Below are 22,688 nucleotides of genomic sequence, written 5' to 3'. Positions count from 1 at the left end.
AGCAACTACCCATTGAAACAGATTTCTTTGTTTGTCTACTTACTCGGTGAACAGGAGAAACGCCATTGAAAAAAACCTTGGTCTTAGATGGATTGACAAATGCATTAACCCATCGAGCCAAGTGGTCATCCCTTTGTAATAAGCGACCAGTCTGTTCATGTCTTTGTACAATCTGTCCCATCTTCCATGTATCTGGGCCACACAAACACATGTAGACGTCATCAAATGAGTCAAAACTTAAAAACGAAGAAAACAAAAAGCCAAAGAAAATGTACGTCTGGATGTGATCGATATGGGTCCACCAATGCCAACCGTTGAAAATCAAGACGTCCATGCCTCTCCACAATTTGCCTTGCTTAACTACCTCAATGGTTCCGTTGTAGAAGACGCTCTGGTATGGTTTCCCTTCCCCGGCGGAGATGACATAACCCACCAGATCAAAAACTCCAGGCTGTGCAACAGGGAGGAGTTTGATCGAATGCTCTGGTATGGCTACACTTTCCATTTTCCTTTTTCTGTATATCACTCTGTCTCTTGCCATGAACCACAAAAAATATCACTCAACCTGAAAAACATTAAAAAGCTGAAATTTAAAACACATGGAAAGATCACTGCTTCTCTACACAGCCTAAGTCAGAAACATTAGATAAAACAGGAAATTTTACAATCTAAAGTGAAGTTTGTCTCCGAAAGAAAACTATTAAGTAAACAGAATAAGATTCAACTTTCATGGCAAATCCTTTCCATCAACTTCCTGTATCAAAAACAGAGACAAAATCAGAATCAGAATTTAAGGCAAATCCTTACCATCGTCTTTTTCCAGCCTATATAAACTATATATAACCCATCATCCTCAAATCACAAACCTGCAAAAATGGTACTTTCAAATAAGAGCAAAATCTAGTAAAACTCAAACAAAGCCCAGATTAGTCTACTCAGCGGTGGTAATCCTCTGTACAACCTCTTCTCTCTTCCTCCGCACTCCTCTCTGCTCCTCCACACCGCATCGCTTTTCTGGTTGGTCTTCACCCTTTGATTATTCAAACTGCACCCAAATCAAAGCCACACAGTATAGAGATGATAAGAAAGTAAATAATTTGTAGATCTAAAAAGGAGGAGGAGATTCGTTACAATTGATAGAGACGGCAGTGGAGATAGAGAGACATGAGCAGAGATCTCGCGAGGGTGCAACGCAGAGTAGCGGAGGTGCAGTGGCGGAGTCGGCGGCGCAGTGGCGGAGTCGGCGGCGCAGTGGCGGAGTCAGAGACGCAGTGGCATCGAGAGAGGTCAGACAGCGTGAGAAGCATAACTAAAGATGGAGAAACCTGTTGGGGATGAATTGTCACCACCCACAAGGCCCAGCGAACAGGAAGCCCATTACTATCATTCAAAGGATGATCGGCTCAAAGCCGGCTCCCGACGAGTCGTGTCTCGGCTCGTGACCGCTTTGGATAGAGGACGAGCAGCCGAAGACAGCGACCAAGCGGCTCGGGCCGAACAGTTGTCCCAACTGGGCCTGTAAAACAAAAGGCCCATAACAAAGAGGACGAATTAGGTCAAAACTAACCGATCTAAGAAACTATATAAGGAGTTGAGGACAGGAAGGAAGGGCATCCCCACTTAGACACACAGACTTGCGGCTAGATTAGGGTTTCCATTACTCTCTTTGTATCTCGCCGTTTTCTCTTGTACTTCCGGCTAGGAGCTTTCCGAGCATCGACTAGCCGGCTTTCCTACTCTTGTACCCTCGTTATTCCGACTCTAATAAAACGTCTCTGTTCATCCCACTCTTGAGTTCTTTTACTTTCTGTTGACCAAACTCACCTCAAACAATTGGCGCCCACCGTGGGGCCGATCAGAGTAACGTTTCTTAGACCGATATGACGATTGGTGACTCGAACCCCAGCACTTCCGGGCGAAGTGCCCGAGCTTACGCCTCCGCCTCCTCCTCCTTTCCTCTCGTCGGACTTTATGAGCTCCGTGATGGCTCGCCTCGCGCATCAAGAAGAAGTCCAGAAGACAACGAACGAGCAGCTCGCAGCCCTTGTAGCTGCTCTCACCGCTCCCGCTGGACCGACAAGCCGTTCCCAGCCTGTCTGCCGCCATCTTTTCCCTCCAACGCCGGCGGAAGACCACGCCGTCGACGAATCTGACCCTAACGGGCCTCCTGCCGTCTACCCTACTCCGGCGACAGCAGACCCGACGACGATTCGCGAGATCGCCGAGCTCAAACTCAGCCTTCAGCAGATGAGCTCGCAGATCCATCAAGCGACGAGCGCAGCCCCTCAGATCGACAGCGTCATCGCCTCCACTTCGCGCTCACCTTTCGCTAGCGAGTTAACCAAAGTCCAGCTCCGCAAAATAGAGAAGCTCCGTCTCCCCGAGTACAAACCCGACGGCGACCCAGTCGAACATCTAACAGCCTTCAATATAGCGATGGCAAGAGCTCGTGTTTCCGACGAAGAGAAGGACGCAGGATACTGTCAGCTCTTCGTCGAAACGCTTAACGAGCAAGCGCTGACCTGGTTCTCACAACTCAGCGAGAACTCGATACGAAGCTTCCGCGACCTCTCGGCTGTATTTCTCAAGACTTACATCATGTTCACCAAGCGAGCAGCGACCGCTTCCAGCCTATGGAACATGGCGCAAACAAAGGACCAAAGCCTTATAGACTACATGGAAAAGTTCAAGACGATCGTTTCCCGAGTCGATGTTCCAGATCACATCGCTATCGACGCCTTGATGAACACTCTCCTCGTCAACTCGAAGTTTCGCAAGGATTTGTATTCCAACCCTACAACTTCGCTTCCTGACGCTATCGCCAGATCTCACAATTTCATCCGAATGGAAGAAGACACCAAGGCGATAATCTGAAAGCAGAACGCGGCTAAGCCTGCAGCAGCCAAGAGTGAGGGTGCTCGGACAGAGCCGCGCCAGCACGCACCAAGTGATACCAGCAGCAAAAAGGGGGTCTCCTCTACGTCGTAGATGAGAACAACGCTCCCGTTTCGACCATGGTCATGCACGACAAAAAATGGAATGTCTATCAGAGAGAAACCGACTCTCCCGGTGCGTCACCCAGTACCCCGAGTGCTGGAACCGTAGCTAAGGTCGATTCGGCGACGGGACCAACCAGAACGTCCATCGATCTTACGAAGCATTGCAAGTATCACGACGTCAAGGGACACGATACGACTGAGTGCAAATCTCTCTACGCCCAGTTCCTCTCCTCGATCGAAAGCGGAGATTACAAGATCCAGCCGCCGAAACCCAAACCGAAGGGGGAGAACAGCTGGAGCAGGAACAAAGACAAGAAAGCTCAGCGAAAATCGCAGGGCAAAAATCGAAGAAGTGACAAACAGCCAAAGGACGCAGAAAAAGCTGCCCGAGAGACCGACGATGACGACGACTCGGCAGATGATGATCAGCCGGCCAATCGCCAGCGCATCGAAGTGATCCGCGTCCAACCGCAAGGAGAGAACGAACCGGGATCCTCGTCCGACGAGGACGACGACATGAAAACCTTCCAAAACACCACGGACCTTCGGACCCTCCTCGATCAAAAGCTCCAATCTACTAAGGAGGAAATGCCAGTCTCTACCGATCTCCGCCTACGGATCGACTCGAACCGGGCCGCGAAATCCTCAGCGCAAGAAAAGCTAAACTGTGATTTGCGAGACAAACTCAACGCGAAGACCGGTGATCTGCGAACAATCCTAAACCGCAAGAAAAGGGATACCGCCGAGGCGAGTAACGACCTTCGCGACGTGTTCCGCGCAAAGCGTGCACAAACTCGTCCCCGGATAAACGTCATTATGGGCGGGTCGCCTCCTTGCGGCGACTCGGTTCGAGCAGTCAAAGACTATCGCAGGCAAGCCACCACTTCCCAACGATGGCCCCAGAAGCAAGCAGACGATCAGCCGATTACCTTTTCATTTGATGACACACTCGGCGTGCACCTCCCTCACAACGATCATTTGCTCGTCGTGCTTGGCATCGACAAGTACGATGTCACAAAAGTGCTCATCGACACCGGTAGCTCGGTCGATATCATCTTTCGCGAAACCCTCGTGAAAATGGGAATTGATCTCAACGATGTCAAGCCTTCTACTCGAACCCTGACAGGATTCAACGGGTCGTCAGAGGTAATCGCCGGCACGATCCGCCTCTCGGTTCACGCATGCGGAGTCACGCGAACGGTCAAGTTTTCTGTGGTCGGCTCCAAAGCTCCTTACCATGTTATACTTGGCACCCCATGGTTACATTTAATGCGAGCAATCGCATCGACGTACCATCAGTGTGTTAAGTTCCCAGGATCCGACAGATCGATCAAAACTCTGAAAGGGGATCAGCAGGCTGCGCGAGATCTTCTAATCGCCACGGTTAAAATTCAGCGCTCCCAGTCACTCGTCAACTCAATCTCTCCCCCCGCGAGCAAAATCTGTCCGCAAAAGGAAGAGGTTCTGGAAGTACCAGTTGACGACTCGGACCCGCGCAAATCAGTCCGAGTAGGCGCATTTCTACCCGACGAAATGCAACAGAAGATCCTCGAGTTTCACAAGCAAAACCTGTCCTCATTCGCCTGGACAATGTCTGATATGAAAGGAATCGACCCAGCCATCACAATTCACGAACTCAACGTCGACCCCAACTTCAAACCCATCCGCCAGAAGAGAAGAAAGTTGGGACCGGAGCGATCCAAAGCAGTCGCAGAAGAAGTCGAGCGCCTACTCGGCGGCGCCGGCTCAATCACCGAAGTTCGTTATCCGGAATGGCTAGCCAACCCGGTGTTCGTTAAGAAGAAGAACGGTAAATGGCGCGTCTGCGTCGATTTCACCGATCTCAACAAAGCATGTCCTAAGGACAGCTACCCGTTGCCTAGCATCGATCGCCTAGTCGAATCGACAGCCGGTAACGAGTTGCTGACGTTTATGGATGCCTTCTCGGGCTACAACCAGATCCTGATGCACCCGGATGACCGGGAGAAAACCGCATTCATCACCGATCGAGGAACCTACTGTTATAAGGTGATGCCATTCGGGTTGAAAAACGCTGGCGCAACCTACCAGAGGCTTGTCAATCGGATGTTTGCCGACCAGCTGGGGAAGACGATGGAAGTCTATATCAACGACATGCTCGTCAAATCCCTCCGAGCCGACGACCACCTAACGCACTTAAAGGAATGCTTCGCCACCCTAAACAAGTACGGGATGAAGTTGAATCCCGCCAAGTGCACCTTTGGCGTCTCCTCGGGCGAATTCCTCGGTTACATTGTCACGCAACGAGGAATAGAAGCTAACCCGAAACAGATCTCAGCGGTCCTGAATCTCCCCAGTCCGAGAAACTGCCGTGAAGTGCAGAGACTAACATGGTGCATCGCCGCACTTAATCGCTTTATCTCCCGATCTACCGACAAGTATCTCCCCTTCTACGATCTCCTCCGAGGGAACAAGAAGTTCGTTTGGGATGACAAATGCGAGGACGCGTTCACTCAACTTAAGCAACACCTGACGACTCCTCCCGTCCTAGCCAAGCCGGATGTTAGAGACGTCCTATCTCTCTATATCGCGGTCTCCTCAGCAGCTGTCAGTAGCGTCCTAATCAAAGAGGATCGCGGTAAGCAGCGTCCGATTTTTTACACGAGCAGACGGATGACTGGTCCGGAAACCAGATACCCAACCCTCGAGAAGCTGGCTCTGGCCGTCGTTGATTCTGCGAGAAAGTTGCGACCCTACTTCCAATCGCACTCCATCGAAGTGTTAACCGACCAACCGCTCCACACCGTCCTGCAAAATCCCAACAGAGCTGGCTGGTTAACTAAGTGGGCGATCAAACTGAGCGAGCTTGACATCACGTACAAATGCGGAACAGCCGCTAAATCACAAGTCCTCGCCGACTTCCTTGTCGAGCTCACACCGGATCTTGCACAAGACCTCGACATTCCAAGTCCCAACTGGATTCTCCATGTCGACGGATCGTCAACGAGCAAAGGGTCAGGTGCGGGAGTCCAGCTCCAGTCACCAACAGGAGAACTCATTCGACAGTCTTTCAGTTTCGGTTTCTCGGCCTCTAACAACGAAGCAGAGTACGAGTCACTGATCGCAGGTCTCCGTCTCGCCCGAGCCGTCAAAGCCAAACGCTTGAGTGCTTATTGCGACTCGCAGCTCGTAGCCAGCCAGTTCAGTGGCGACTACGATGCCCGCAATGACCGAATGGACGCGTATCTCCGGGACGTTTGCGCCGACGCGTTAGCTGCACTCGGAAGCAAACTCCATGACCAAGTCAAAAGGACGATACCCATACATCGGATCGATAGACCGAGCATCGACCCCCTTCTGACGAAAGTCCTCCCACCGCGCCAATCTTCGCAGCAACCCGACGATCCGCTGACGATCCCACCGAGTAACCGCGAACAAGGTACTCTTAAAGTGCATCCAGGGCGATGAAGTGCGACGAGTGATGGCTGAAACTCACGACGGAGCAGGAGGAAACCATTCGGGGGGCCGAGCTCTCGCCCTCAAGGTTCGGAGTTCGGGATTCTTTTGGCCATCCATGAACACTGACTGCGAAGCATACGCCCGTCGGTGCGACAAATGCCAACGTCACGCCCCGAGCATCCACAGTCCTACCGAGCTGTTGCGGACATCTGCAGCTCCTTATCCGTTCATGCGATGGGGGATGGATATCATCGGACCGATGCCGAACTCACGCCAACATCGTTTTATCCAGGCCCTCACCGACTATTTCACTAAGTGGATTGAAGCCGAGGCCTTCTCTCAGGTGACGGACAAGGAAGTCCGCACCTTTGTCTGGAAGAACATCATCTGCCGTCATGGTTTACCATACGAGATCGTAACGGACAATGGCTCTCAGTTTATGTCTGGAAACTTCAAGGAGTTCTGCAGCAAGTGGAACATCCGCCTAAGCCCTTCGACTCCCCGCTACCCGCAAGGAAACGGACAGGCGGAATCCTCCAACAAGATTATCATCGATGGGATCAAGAAGCGGCTTGACCTCAAGAAAGGCCATTGGGCCAACGAACTGGACGGTGTCCTCTGGTCGCATCGAACGACTCCTCGTGGCGCGACCAAATCCACCCCTTTCTCCCTTGCTTACGGGATGGAAGCGATGGCCCCTGCAGAAGTCAATGTGACGAGTCTTCGCCGCGCCAAGATGCCTCAGTTCGTCGAACTCAACCAAGACATGCTCCTCGACGCCCTCGACGAACTCGAAGAGAAACGCGATCAGGCGCTTCTTCGGATCCAGAATTACCAAAACCAGATCGAGAGTTAGTATAACAAGAAGGTCAAAGCGCGCCCTCTCGAACTCGGTGACCTCGTCCTTCGGAAAGTTTTTAAAAACACTAAGGAACTAAACGCTGGAAAGCTAGGGACCAACTGGGAGGGACATTACAAGATCACTCGAGTCGTCAAACCCGGCGTCTACCGACACGAGACTTCCCGCGGAGAGGCAGTCCCACGAGCTTGGAACTCGATGCATCTTCGCCGCTTCTACCAATAGAAACACCTCTCCCATCTCTTCGAGTGAATGACCAACAGGTCACGGTTCACCACAAAAAAAAAAAAAAAAAAAAAACGAGTAGATGCACCTAACAGTCACTTCTACTCGTCCGAGTGAATGCGCTACCATAGCCACTTTCACTCGGTCAAACGAACTACGAAAGGCTTGATCCTCATCCGAGGTACGTAGGCATCCCTTCACAGGGTCCAGCCCCAACCAAAACAAAGTGCAAACTTTTTTACCCAGGAATGACGAACAGTCACCTTTCTCCGAGTAAACGATGCCAGCCCCTTTTTCAAGCGGAGCACGAGCACTCGCCCAAGTTAGTCGACTGAGTCTTGATCAGACATCAGTCGAAGGGAATAACAGCCTCGCGTCACCTATGTGTTACGCATTGACCGGCTACCTGATGGAAATTTTAGACCGAGTCTAACCGAAGAACGACGGTTTGGCCGACCAACAGTTCTCTCGGTTACTGCACTGCGTCTCGAAACCTTTTCCTCGGTTATTCAATAGAACGATTAGAGTTTTCTTTGAATTTGTTTAAACGACTGCTTGTAAAAGTTTTGTTGGATAAAGCAAAATGCAAACGAGCAACCGCCTTTAATCCCCTGTTCTATCTGAAAAGGGGGGAACTCGCTGGCAAACGCGAGTAACCGCCGGAGTTAATCCGTTTCTCGGTTAAAGACAAATCTACGAAAAGTGGTTTATATATTTCTAAGTTGGAACGGCTTACTGAAATATATAAACAAACATTCGAGCCTAAGATAGAAACAAAGGGCAATAATTCATACAGCAAAAGGCCTTAGCCGAGAAAAAGAAATAGTTTTAAACAAACAAGGCCACAAGGCCAAAACAGAGTTACAACAGACATTGAAAATCATCCCGAGACAAGGGGATCCTCCTGAGAACGCCCTCCGCTCGCGCCAGAGTCCGTCTCCTCGAGTGACGGCGAGTCATTAATGTCAACCGTTTTGATCGGCGTGTTGGAGGTCGGCTCATCGGGAGCTGGTTTGGTAGTCTCTTCAACAACTGCAGAAGGATCCTTCGGAGCGGCTTCGTGGTCCGAGAGGAGAGCATCGGAGCGAGCCGGCGGTTGAACGGTGTCGAGAAGATCCTTCGATGGCTCGTCGGATCGGTCTCCCGGCTCGCAACGCGGAGTTCGGAGAGCTCTAGCAGCTTCAGAATCGATCAAATCCATGTTCGATCCGAACTTGTCGACCTTATCCAGGATCTCCTGGATAACGAATCTCGACTCCAGCACGAGGGGAGAGAGAGAGAGATCATCCTCCGGAAGGACCCCAACGTCCAGACGCTTTACCTCGCCATCATAGTGCTCCTCCTGCACGGCGTAGGTATCAATGGATTCTTGAGGGATGTCCTTTCCCGTCGTTTTCATCCCCTCGAGACAGCGTCGCATTCCGCGCGCTTGACCGGGCATGCACCTCGCGTCCTCGAAGCTGTCACGGCGAGCCTCTCGGCCCCGAATTCTCTGGAAACGAACAGCCGCCTTTCCATGCATCGCGGCCATCACTCGGATCCGTTCGTGAGTAACCTCGTAGCGCCGCGACTCCCGGAGGCGATCCATCTCCTTAGAATTCTCTAAGGCAGCAGCGATCTTCTCCTTCTCGAGAGTCTCCTTCTCATTTGCCAACTTGGCTTTCTCCTTCTCGAGTGTCTTGGCCAACTCCCGGGCTCGCTTCAGCTCCTTGTTCATAGCCGCCTCTTTCTGGAAGAGCTCGTCCCTCATGGCCTCTTCCCGGATGACCGCTTCATCTTTCTTGCGCAGCATGTCCTCTAAGGCGCGTGTCGCTTCCTTGGTGTTGTGTCTCTGCCTGTCAATCACACCATAGGTCCTCTTCAACTCCTTGTTGTACTTACGGACGACTTCGTTCCAGTCCCCTTGGCTCTGCGATACATCAAAGAAAGAGATGGAGTGAGACAACCAAGTTAGAAGAAGACGAGGAACGGACAACGTAAAACCCGTCCTTACCCGAACCGAAGAGCCGGCTGCAACGATGTAGTCGTCCTGAAAGACAAGGTCCTTCACGAACGGAAGTCTTTCGGAGCTTCCTCGGACTTGGCAAACGAAACGAGCGCAGTCCCTGTTATTACAAACGAGAGGAGTATCCCGCTTGTACATGAAGTCGACTTTGTCCAGGCAGAACCCCTGAAGGTTCTTCGGCACGGCCCCCTTCTCCTGAGGTGCCTTCAGAGAAGACCTGCTTGATCCCCCTGCATCTTCGCGAACTGCCGCCTTTTGAGAAGGAACAGCAGCAGTCGGAGCCTCCACGGTTCCTTGCTCCGCATTAAGCGCCACATCTTGCCCGAGGGTTCGCCGGCGCCCTTCTTCCTGTTCTTTTTCGACTTCTTCTTCACTTTAGAAGAAGTCTCCTGATGATCATCCGCTCGACCGCCGTCGAGGGATGGATTCGGGAGAGCGTCATCTCGAGAGCCATTACTAGGCTCCAAGGCTTGGAGCTCCCCTTCTTCCACGGAGGAGGGTCGAACCTCGACGGGATCCTTTCGCGCCCGTTTCTTCTCCGACTCGGCACCCCCACCGGCGGAAGTCTCCTCAGGTTGCTTCTCCTCGGAAGCTGCGGCCTCATCCCTCTCCTTTCTCTTACTGCTCTTTTTTTCTCACGAGCTGAGTCTCCACATCTGATCCAGTCACGTTCGGCTCCCCGGGATCGGGAGAGTTTGCGTTGGAAGTTTGGTCCGGCTCCACGAACCCGAGCTGCTTCCCAACGACCAAGCTCAAATCTGGCAACTCCCTCATAACTCTTGCTCGGTTAATTTCCCTCTGCTCGGCCTTGTTGAACAGGTTGATTCTCTTCGACTTCTTGGTGATAATGGGAACAGTGTCTAAGCGCCAAACCTCTGCAAAGACCAAAGAAAGCGACTTAGGATCCCTGAGGAAACCGAGCAAAAGGAAAGGAAGAGAGACTTACGTTGTCTAGTCCGATCAACCGACCTACGGATCCTCCTATACGAGAAGTTCTCCCAAAGATCTTGCCTCTGAGATGCGACGACCCGAGCACTCTCCAAAAAATCTTCTTCGTACTCCGCGGTATTCGAGTGGGGAACTGCCAAAACAAAGAAAACGATGGTCAAGAGCATGAAACAATAAAAGACTAGGAGGCATTCTATACCAAATTCAATGTTCCAGAGAACACGATAACCGGTCTTCAGCGGCTCCTCGAATGCCGAACGACCGAACTTAACATAGAAATACGATCACTGCCAGTCATTCGTCTTGGACGGATAGCCTGTTACTACATTGTAGTTGGGACGTATCTTCAACGATAACAGGCCCTGATTAATCTTCACCGAGACCAGCTCCTCGAATGCTCGGACACTAAGAGCAACACCGGCTTCCGCCCCGATGACCATCAGCGCAACTGCCAGACGCCAAGCGCCATTCAAGAATTGGCTCATAGCAACTCCTCGGCGCATCGTGTAAGCGGTGACGAGTCGAGGTATCGGAAACCATAACTTCGTGTCGACTTCGAAGTACGACTCATATACGCACTGATATCCCTTTGGAGGAGACCACGGCCTTTGGTCCTTCGTCGGGATTATGAACGTAACCCCAGTCGCCTTGCTTTTCTTCAGCAGTTTCGTTACCGATTCGAATGTAGATCGCGTCGGTAAAACGTTCGACCAGTCCTGCCCCTCGACCACCGAGGCACGAGCTCGTGTCGGATCAAGCATGCGCTGCTCCTCGAAAATATTTCCCGGGTAATAGCAGAAAGGAATCATCCCATCATCAGAGAATCCATCGCCCCGTCGTCATCCTCGCGAGACCGAACCATCGCCTCCGAGACGAGCATACGCTGTTCTCGGGTCATGTTCTCGGTATCCGTCATCGCTTCACGATGAGCCGCCTCCGCGCTATCGCTGGATCCGCGGACCCTCTCCAGGTCACTGTCGGAACCGACAGTACCCGCGGTCATCTTCCCTTTCTGTTCTCGAGAAAGCCTTTGGCTCGTCGACATACCGAGTAGAGGAACTAAAATAGAGAGCAGAAGTTAGAGAGATAAAGGATAGAGAGAGAAAGTACCTGATAACTGAAAGAAGAATGAAAGAAATCTCGAGAGAGGTCTCTTATTTATAGAGAGAGGGGAGGCGCTTCCCACGAGGTGCCATCATTAGCCCTAAGCGGGCCTAATTGGGCCTGTCGGCGGGCTCGCGCGTCGCCCTCAAACGCGACCTTTCGGATTCTCAACGAAAACCCTAGCGACGTTTCGGCTTCCCGATCGAAAACCGATGGCAGCTCGATGTCACATCACGAACCAAACACAATCAATTTGTCGGTTTACAAGAATTCGCCTGGGATACCGAGTATATGACGGATCGGTTGTTCGACCAAAAAGACCGGGAAAATCTCTCCGCCAATGGCTTCTCGACGGAATCAGGGAATCAAAAGATTTAACCTCCTATTCTTCGAGCCCTAACTAATTAATTCGCTGCGATCGATTGCTCAACTCGACAACGAACTAGGGGGGACTTACTGTTGGGGATGGATTGTCACCACCCACAAGGCCCAGCGAACATGAGGCCCATTACTATCATTCAAAGGATGATCGGCTCAAAGCCGGCTCCCGACGAGTCGTGACTCGGCTCGTGACCGCTTTGGATAGAGGACGAGCAGCCGAAGACAGCGACCAAGCGGCTCGGGCCGAACAGTTGTCCCAACTGGGCCTGTAAAACAAAAGGCCCATAACAAAGAGGACGAATTAGGTCAAAACTAACCGACCTAAGAGACTATATAAGGAGTTGAGGACAGGAAGGAAGGGCATCACCACTTAGACACACAGACTTGCGGCTAGATTAGGGTTTCCATTACTCTCTTTGTATCTCGCCGTTTTCTCTTGTACTTCCGGCTAGGAGCTTTCCGAGCATCGACTAGCCGGCTTTCCTACTCTTGTACCCTCGTTATTCCGACTCTAATAAAACGTCTCTGTTCATCCCACTCTTGAGTTCTTTTACTTTCTGTTGACCAAACTCACCTCAAACAAAACCCCTGAGACTTCAACGGAGAAGCTCGTTATGAGAGAAGATGAAAAGCTCATCGAAGAAAACGATTTAGAATTTTCTTTAATGAAACGCAGAGTTTAAAGAAGAAGGGACAGGTGTCGCGCCAAGAAAACTCCATTTAGTGACGTGGCACTATCACAGAAAGAAGAGTATAAGAAGTGTTCAGGTACTCTTAATGAGACAAAAAAGGATCTGGCATAGTGTCGAATCCAGGGACTTTAACTCAACTGGAAGTTGATACAAGCAACAGATTTAAATACTTATTTCTTGCATTCGGCGCTAGCATTGCTGGCTTTCCATATATGAGGAAGGTTGTGGTGGTTGATGGGACGTTTTTGCAAGGGAAATACAAAGGAACACTCTGATTTCAACCTCACAGGATGGTAATTTTCAAATATTTCCAATTGCGTTTGCTGTGGTTGACACAGAGAATGATGAATCACGGACATGGTTTTTCCGCCAACTCAGCCGTGTGATCCCCATGACTAATGTGGGATCTTGACGTTGACCGCATGTGTGTGCCTCTGAATGTCGGTAACCACTGGATCTCTATGTGCGTCAACTTTGTTACTCGGTCGATAGAGGTATTTGACTGTGAGGGACTGAAACACAACAGCGCAGTGGAGCCATTTGCAGTTCTCATCTCTAGAATTGTCAAAGCTGTTCAGTTTTCTAACAGTCGGCATCATAATGTCAGGAAGTATACTATCACGTACGCCTCAATGAACTTTCTGAAAAAGAGTAGCAGTGATTGTGGAGTATATTCCTTGAAGCACATTGAATGCCATCTTCTAGGCTTGGACTTTTCCGTAGTGAATGACGACAACATTCGTGAAGCACGGCACAAGATTGCTTATGACCTATGGGTAGCTGCTAACGATCATATCCTTATTTCGAGAATGGCCAAATTCAATCCTTCGAAGACAATTTCAAATCCACTTGTGGAACTTGAATGATGCGCTTTCAGTTATGACTTGTGTAGGAAGTAATTGTCATTTGTCTATTTTATTTGACTCTTTTAGTTACTCTTTTTACTCCTTTAGTTACTACCTTGTTTTACTATTTTATTTGACTCTTTAAGTTGCTCTCTCTTTACTCTTTTAGTTGACAATATCAACCCCTATCTATACCCTAAATGACTGATATGCGATCACCTAATCCTTATCAAAGCATAGACAATAAATGGCAGTAAAGTAGGCAAACGTTGTCAACCCCTATCTATACCCTAAATGTCAGTAAAGTAAGCAAATGTTGTCAACCCCTATCTATACCCTAAATGTCAGTAAAGTAAGCTAATGTTGTCAATCCCTATCTATACCCTAAATGTCAGTAAAGTAAGCAAACGATGTCAACCCTTATTTATACCCTAAATGATACTAAAGTACATGCATTCGATGTCATTCTGAATAAATCAGAATAATCAAAATAAATCTTAATAATCAATTCAAATCTTTATAATGGAAAAACAAACAACTTGACCTAAAATCCAACCCGATTAGAAGTATTGATTTGCCCTAATTATATGGTTTATATAAGACCATCAAACGGCCACAAACTCTACATATTGCGTAGTCTTTTTTCTCCGACTTGTTCTTAAAAAATCTCCCCTTCTCAAAAAAGAATGATGAACAGGAACATCAATGAAGGGATCCCTTCGAGATGCTGGTGTGGAAAGGGGATTGTTACTTATGTTTTAAAAACGGAGGAGAACCCATACAGACGATTCTTCAGATGTGAGATTGGTTTGCAGGTATATGGATTGTCACTTATGTTTCAATCTAATATTTCATTACTTCTCATTCTACTATATGGCAATTCAATTGTTGTGTGTTTTGAAACAAAGAAAGAAAGAAAATCATGTTTTTAAGTGGGTCGACGAGGCTCTGCTTGATGAGATTGAAAGGATGGATGAGCATCAGGCGAGAGTTAACAAGGAAATTGAAGATCTGAGAATTTCAATGAAGAAGACAGTGTGGGAAGAAGTTATGAACCATAAGACTGCGCTTGATGTAGGATGCGTAGAAACCCTTTTCGGTTTATTATGTCTCTGGTCCAAAAATAATTGATATTGTAATGGTTTTCTGATTCAAGTTACATCTTCGAAGATTGAACCAATCTGATTTCCAGTTTTTTGCCAAGCCTCGAACAGATTATCATAACCAATCTGAATTCGACAAGAACAAAAATGAAACATAACTTTCAAAATCTTAATTCGACAAAAAATAATCAGTAACATAACTTCGAAAATCTGAATTCGACAAGAAAAAAAACTGAAACACAATTTGCATAAACGAGATGAACAAAGCTTGCATGAAACGAACAGAGTATCCAATATTGCTCGATCACATGTTCTCCTATCGTGCCCTCGAATCCTACATCGGCTGCATTTGCGACCTAAAGAGCCTTGATTTCTTTGTGACGAACAGATCTTATCTTCGTCTGTCTCGTATCTGCGTTTCTTTCTTCTACCTGCAGCTCCTCTACTCTCTGAAGGAAGGACTTTCGACTGCTCCACATGAGATGGAACAGTCCATGCATCTTCAGGTACACCAATAGGATTTATGCTTTCTTCATAAGTAGAGTACCATGAGGCAGTAGAGTATATGTCGTCTGTGAGCGTGTGTGCTTTCATTCCAACACCGAAGCATGCTTTTATGGCGTGCCTGCATGGGATTTTCATCAGATCAAACTTCCCACAAGAACACGTGCGTCTGACCAAGTCAACCATACAGTCAAAAGTGTCACCTTTAACCAAAAACATGTCATCGCTAACTGGGAAGACCTTAAACTTTTTACCCTTCTCAATCCTTCTGTCAATTTTCTACTCGACAACAATGGTCAGTGGCTTTGAGTACTTATAACATAAAGTTCTACATTCGAAAAACCATCGAGTCATCATTTCCCTAATGATGTCCAACAAAGGTATTATTGGAAACTCTCTAGGCCTACGCAAAGCGGAATTTATCGACTCCGCAGAATTTGTAGTCCTGATATCATACATGTAACCCGAGAATTGACAACGAGCCCACTTCCTCACATCAGCTTCTATGAGATAATTTCCAATTTCAGGACTAATAGAGTAAATAGCAGTGAACAGCTTACGAAAATCAGCAGTTCGATAAGCTTTAGAAGCCTTTGCAACCAAACCAGCTATACATTTCCCACTGAAATATGTTACAACATTATTCAGCAAGTGGTGAATGCATATTCCATGATGAGCTTGCGGGTACACTTTCGTAATAGCTTTAGCAATTGAGGAATTCCTATCAGACACAAAAGCCAAACTATGCTCGCAGCAATGACCAGATTAGGTTGTCTCATAAACCAGTTCCACGAGAGGTCATTCTCTGAGTTGACAACTCCAAATGCAATAGGATATAAATTCGAGTTTTCATCTAATGCAGTAGCAACCAGTAATAATTCTTTTGTATTTTCTCTTCAAGAACGTCCCGTCCACAACAATAACTTTTCGAATTGTAGCATGGAAACCGCGAAGACTCTGACCAAATGAGATGAAGAGGAATCTGAATCTCCCTTTAGAATATGCTTCGTAAGACGTGTGTGTCCCTGGATTAGCTTCCCTCATCATGTGCAAGTATTTTGGAATTTTTTATAGTCTTTCTCTGGAATACCTTGCACTGCGTTGATTGCATACTCACGTGTGTCCCAAGCCAAAGAATAGGATATCTCAACTCCATGTTCTGAACGCATATATCGCATTATATCATTAGATCTCGGCCCTTCTTTAGCAGTTTCATACATATGCATAAGCAGAGTACCAATTGTTTCTGCTGAAGCTGTCCGAATAGAACCGTTCCTTCTAGATGGAGCACATGAATGATCAGGTACATGCTTTTTGATGATATAATAAGATGAACCAGTTAAACCCTCTGCACGAACACTCCAGCTGCAATCATCATCTGCGCAACGAATGTACCACATTTTTATCCGATTTTACAAGCTTATAGTCGAACACCATTTCCATTGCTCTTCTCTTTGGCACACTATTTGTCATCATCATTGTCATGTACCTCGACATCTTCTTCTGAATCCATATCATCTGAGTCGTCACACTCCATTGGATCTTCCTCTCTGTTAGGCGACTCAGTAGCTTCTTCACTCAACTCAAAATCGTCTCTGGTATTGCTTTTCTCGAGCTTAGATTGAATAGTCACAGAAAATCGCGTTGAGACTTTATTCTTCACATATGTAAGAAAATTCCTAACTTGCCGATCATTGGTGATGATAACAGGTGGTGAGTCGATACTATTTATCAAATCAGAAGGTAAGTAACTCAGCTCCATTTTGACCACGTTTATATCAAGTCCAAAGTATTCACACACCATAACCTTTAGGTCATCAAAGGTGGAACTTGTGTCCAAAGTAAGTAACCTGCATCCTTTTTCGTCATCAACAAGAAATCCCCATCCATTCTTTATGGATGATTTCCACAAACCACATCAAGCGTATATGTGAATCTTCATATTTTAGAGAGACAAAGCTTTGTAAAAAATTAGGAAAAGAAAGGAGAAGAACTAGGAGAAGAACTCACACAATTTTTCCAAATCGTGTTTTAGTTAGGAAGAAGACTAAATTTTAGGAAATAACAATTAAAAAGGAAAATAGAAGATTTAAAAGATTTAGAGAATATTTAATAACCGTTTTTAGCAAGATTCTCGGATTATGTTTACAAACCGTCTAGAACATACATTCTACCAATTTAGAAAATAGAATAAAACGTAAGATACGTAAGATACTTCCGTAGATAAAAAGACTTATTTTAGAGAGTATTTTCTAGCGTAGTGGATAATAAGGAAATGTTTACACATTTTAATCTACCGTTAGGGCAGATAATAGAAGGAAGGGTGCATTTCATATTCTACGGTAGTAGTTGTATATGTATTCCGTATAATGTGCCTCATACCGGCTTTAGAAAATTGTGTGTGTTTTAGATTACATATTCTAAACCGCCGTAGATGGTAGATTTGATTTACTAACACATTTACCCTATTTTTGAAATTATTATTCAAACATCTTTTGAATCAAAAAAAAAAAATCTTATATGCACATGCTTGTCTACATCAACTTTACTATTTTCCATATTTTTTTGCTTTGTAAAAATTTTATGTGAATTTTTATATAAAAAAGGGTAGTCAATGTCTAAATGTGACAAAAGTTGATTTTGTTCTAAGGGGACAATGCTATAGCTAAGTTGTTCCATATTGGCAAATTTCCTTTCTCTATTTTGAGAAAGATAAGATCAAAACAAAGAATTAACCTTTATTTGAGACGTTTTTATATTGTTGGAAAAACCGGAGTAAGTTTACCTTTTTATTTGTATAGATAACTTTTAACCGAAATTAGATGTGTGAGAAGTTAGTTATTACTGAAATTTAAATATTTTGGATTGGATATAATCGTTTCCAAGATTAGCATTCGTATGTTTAAGATTGATTATTGTTTTGTATTTTGAGAATTAGCAGGTAAAAATGGCAGTAAACAAGGATTTGAAGCTTAAACGTCCTCTTGAAGATGATGAGTATTGTGAAACTCCTAAGGAGGCTTTCAAGAAGGCGAAACTGGAAACCCAAGAGCATTATAGGGCTATGCTCTGTATGCAGAAGAAGCAAATGGAAGCTTTGGTAGAGAAGGCTGAAGCAGAGGGTGAAGTGAGGGCTATCACCGCTCAACTGGACTTACTTGACAAGTTCATCCCGGAGTATGAAGTGAAACTTGACAAGGAAACCCTTGAATCGGAGCTGAGGCTTGCAGAAGCGAGGATGGCTGATGTGAAGGTTCCTACCATTGATTGGTAAAAGCTTGGTGTACCAACCATGTTCGCTGATTAAACCCTTTGCTTTAAACTCTCAAAACGTTTGTTAAAATTTATGTGTTTTTTTCGGTCTTCTGGAACCGGTTTTTTGGGATCTATTATTATAAAAAAGAGTTGTTTCTTTCCTGCTGACACGTCAGACGACAGGTCAAAAATTCATTGAACATGGAGTCGACATGTGTCATGTGTCTTTGATGCAGCGTTTCATTAATTCAATCTTATATTTGGGCTTGAATTGTTTATTTGGTTTGTTTGGGCTTCCGAGATTGTGTCGCCTTCACGGCCCCTTCAGTTGCAGTCTCTAACCCTAATACGACTTACAAACAGTTCGGCTCTCCTGTTCAGGCGGCGGCGATCCGGTGACCTTTGCGCTTCCTCTCACTACCTGAAACAGTGTGATTAATGGCTTCTTTATAAATCTCATTTATTGGCTCCACCACGAAGTGTCTTCCTTTCGATCTTGGAGACGGTACCAAGATCAGTATAAATAAAGGTGAGATTCATCCCCTTGAATCCATCTGCTCTTCCTATATTTCATACTGATTAATTAGGAGAGTAGTTTCGCTCCTGCGGCGGTTGAGAGGACGTGATTCAGAAGGTGGTGGAGGAGGAAGGGCGTCGTCGCGTGGTACGGCAGCGATCCGTGTTGTGGAGAAGCAAGGGATTGGTTTGAGAAGAGGGAAGTCGAGAGGTTGAACGGAGTGAGATCGGATAGTTGGAAGAGAAGGGAGAGAGATGGTTGGTGGCGGAGATCTCGATGGGATGCCGCGGAGGAGAGACCGGCGTGAGGGATGGCGGTGGGAGAATGAAGTAGTGGTGGAGAGAGAGAAGTGCAAAGCTCTCCATCGCTGGAGATTAGAGAGACGTGCGAAGTGTTTTAGTTTTCTTGGTCAGTGGCTGTGTGTTCGTTCTGTTGCCGAAAAGAGATGAGTAGTAGACATGAAGAAGACAATTAAATTATTAAACCTAATCTAAAAAATTCTTCGGTTCTTAACCAAATTAAATTATAATTCGGCTCAATACAACTCCAAGATTAACTTTTTTAAAATAGGCTTTATGATAAATGATTGCATTAATTGCTTAAATGGAAAAAGAAATTTAAGATGATGCAATAAATATGTTATCGAAAATAACTACCCCAATGGCTGCAATGGTTTGGACTTTGGATGACTTTCATGGTTATTATCTTGGTTCAAATAAAACTTACGAACTTCTTGATTTGCTTATAATAGCAGTGGCAAATGCTTGCATGTGTGTTTCGATGTCAATGATGAGTCGATTTAGTTTTACTTCATTTTCTTAACTAGTGATATTCCGGCGCTACGCGCCGGGTTCATATGTTGTATTGTTACATGAATTTATAATTTATTATATGATCTTAGTAAATAAAATATTCTAAAAATATGAAATGAAAATATGTATAAAATGATATTTTCTAATCTTTTTGATAGTGGTTAGTAGAGTTGGGAATTTAATTCAAATCCCGGGGGCTCCGCTCCGTTTGACCCGCCGCGGAGCGGATGTGGGTAGATCGGTTTAAAATTTTCGAACTGCGAGTGCGGGTGTGGGTTAAGATTAGTTTAAGCGGGGCGGGTGCGGGTCAGCCGAATATGAGTCGTGGGTATCCGTCGACCCGCAAAATTCAAAAAAAAAGTTTTTATTTCTTTTATATTTCGTAAAAATATATTAACATATTAAATATTTTTATAATTTTAGTTGTAATTTATTATTTTAATATTATTTTTAATAATTAATATATAATGAAAATAATTAATATATAATGAAAATAATTAATATATAATTAAAATATTAATATATAATTAAAATAATTAGTTTTTAATATAATTATTATTACTCGCGGATAAGACGGTTTACCCACGGGTTTTGGCGGGCGGATGCGGGTTTAAGATTTTTGGTCATACGGATCATGTGGGTCGAATTTATGAAAGTGATATAGATTGTTGACTATGGAGAATCATAGAAGTTCTATTCTCCATAGTCAACATCAAATATAAAGAAAACCTATAAACCGTGATTCTGAAACTCTATCCAGACACTGAATCTGACGATTGATCGGATCACTGAATTGATCGGATCAATGAGTTATTGGACCAACCGCTGATGAACCGTATGTTAATAAATGAATTAATTTTATTATATAATAATATATTAGCTATGAAAATTTTATATAATAGTTTTGATATTTATCTATTTTATGCTTAAAACATTTAGAAAATACTTAACCTTGGTTTCTATATTTTTATCTTCATTTGACATACAAAATATTAGGAAATAGTTTAGACTATTTAAAAAATTTGTAACATAAGAGTTATGACATCTAAAAAAATCAAGACATACAATTCACAAATATTTATGTCGAATGTGAATAATAAATTAAACTTCCAATGCAAAATAAACCAAAATTAAAACATCATATCAGTAAATTGTCAATAACAAAAATAAATTAACACCAAATCACATCAACTAATTTTAATTTTCTCTAAATTTTAAAACTTACCAACAATTCGCCATGTTCTTGTTCTTCAACAATTCAAAACATGTTTTGTAATCCACATGATCATACGATCTTATTCTTTTTGATCTGTAAATTAAAAATGTAATGACTTGTTATAAGTTAAATAAGAAATAACTTACTCACTTTTCTTGCAAACGTAAATTGTAATGTACAGGAATAATAAGCTTGATCGTCCTTGAGATTGTTTTACGGATGTGTGGGTCGAGCACGATCACGCTTACTCACCTTCCTTGTAAACGTAAATTGTAGTGTAGAAGAATAGGAAGACGGTAATAAAACTGAAAAAAATCTAACTTTACAATTGTAAATTTATAATATAAAACATAACTAAAAACTTTTTTAAAGAAAATTATCTATTGATTCAACAAGTGGTGTAACCGGTATTGGATTTCGGGTTTTAGTGAGTTTTTTGAGGTTTTAAATTGGGGTTTTAAATTTTGGGTTTTTTTTACAAAACTCAAACAAGATTTATATTGGGTCGCGGAGTTTACCGGTTCAATAGTGGTTCCGGTTCGGGTTCAAAACATTGTTATAAACGCTTGGGCTTTTATGAGGAAAAGTTTAAAAACCCAATATCTTTCATAATTAACATTAAAACCTATTAAATATAATTTAAGAAAATATTTTAATTATTAAAAAGAGTGTTCCAAATGACATTGGGTTTCCTCCTAGAGAGGAAAAAAACTCAACTTTATTATATAAGATAATTGGAAATTTAGAATATAAAACATAATTTAAAAAATAACAAAAACTAAAAAAAAATTATCTATTGGTTCAACCAGTGGTGCAACCAGTATCGGGTTTTGGGTTTCAGTGAGTTTTTGGAGGTTTTAATTGGAGTTTTAAATTTTGGCTTTTTCACAAAACTTAAATCCAATTTATATTGGGTTGGAGAGTTTACCGATTCAACAGTGGCTATGGTTCGGGTTCAAAACATTGTTATAAATGCTTGGGTTTTTATGAAGAAATTTTTTAAAATTCAATGTCTTTCATAACTAACATTAAAACATATTAAATATAAATTAAGAAAAACAATTATTAAAAGGAGTGTGCCACATGGCATTAAAACCCCCAAGGAGAAAAAAAAAGCCAACTTTATTATATAAGATTCACAAAATTTTAAAATAAATGATTTGGTTAAAAGATCTTTTTCATTAAAAATGAAATTTCAAAGTTATATTAAAAACAATATACATAAATCTGCTTGACCAAAAATTAACAAACTAAAAGTCCATTTTCTTTAAAAGTAGTAATTTATATTTTAATAATAAATGTAAATATATAATAAAATAAAGTAAAATGATAGAACTAAAAATAAATTTAATAGAAAAATCCCGGGTGTAGCTCCCATATATACACCTCAGTAATAAAATATATTGATAGAACTAAAAATAAATTGATAGAAAAAATAACGCAAACGATATATGAAACTCTCATATATACGCCTCAGTAAAACAAAAGTAAAAAGTATAAAACATAAAAACAGTCAATTATTTTTAAGCGATAAATCATAATAGTATACATACCTCATAAGAACACATGAAAAATATAAAAAAATAAACAAATAATTTTTATTATACATATACTGAAACTGCAAAAATTGTTTAAGAATTCACATCCCGCCCGTAGGGCGGGCCGATCCTAGTATTATCATAAACTTAATCGTTTAATTAAGTTCTTATGTCTTCATATTTATTTTTCATATTTATTTATGATTGATTAGCTTAGTTGTTTATAATGTGTAGAGTATATTCGGTG

The 22,688-nt window shown here is 44.1% G+C and overlaps 1 protein-coding gene across 1 annotated transcript; it reads left to right on the top strand.

The window, feature by feature from the left end:
* Positions 1-292: 292 nt before the first annotated feature.
* Positions 293-19,090, top strand: LOC108813205 (uncharacterized). Its single transcript, XM_018585694.2, has 4 exons — positions 293-486; positions 14,194-14,311; positions 18,045-18,373; positions 18,946-19,090. The coding sequence occupies exons 1-4, from the start codon at positions 293-295 to the stop codon at positions 19,088-19,090; spliced, it is 786 nt and encodes a 261-aa protein (XP_018441196.2).
* Positions 19,091-22,688: the final 3,598 nt, after the last annotated feature.

The sequence above is a fragment of the Raphanus sativus genome, chromosome 6 (genome assembly GCF_000801105.2).
Source record: "Raphanus sativus cultivar WK10039 chromosome 6, ASM80110v3, whole genome shotgun sequence".
Lineage (NCBI taxonomy): Eukaryota > Viridiplantae > Streptophyta > Magnoliopsida > Brassicales > Brassicaceae > Raphanus > Raphanus sativus.
This window is presented reverse-complemented; position numbering and strand designations above follow the sequence as displayed.

Bases quoted from the DNA above. Each gene is read 5' to 3' on its own strand.
- LOC108813205 (XM_018585694.2), top strand. From the start codon at position 293: ATGGGTCCACCAATGCCAACCGTTGAAAATCAAGACGTCCATGCCTCT. The intron at 487-14,193 runs GTATGGCTACAC...AATGATGAACAG, and splicing joins GAGTTTGATCGAATGCTCTG to GAACATCAATGAAGGGATCC. The intron at 18,374-18,945 runs GTAAAAGCTTGG...CTGATTAATTAG, and splicing joins AAGGTTCCTACCATTGATTG to GAGAGTAGTTTCGCTCCTGC.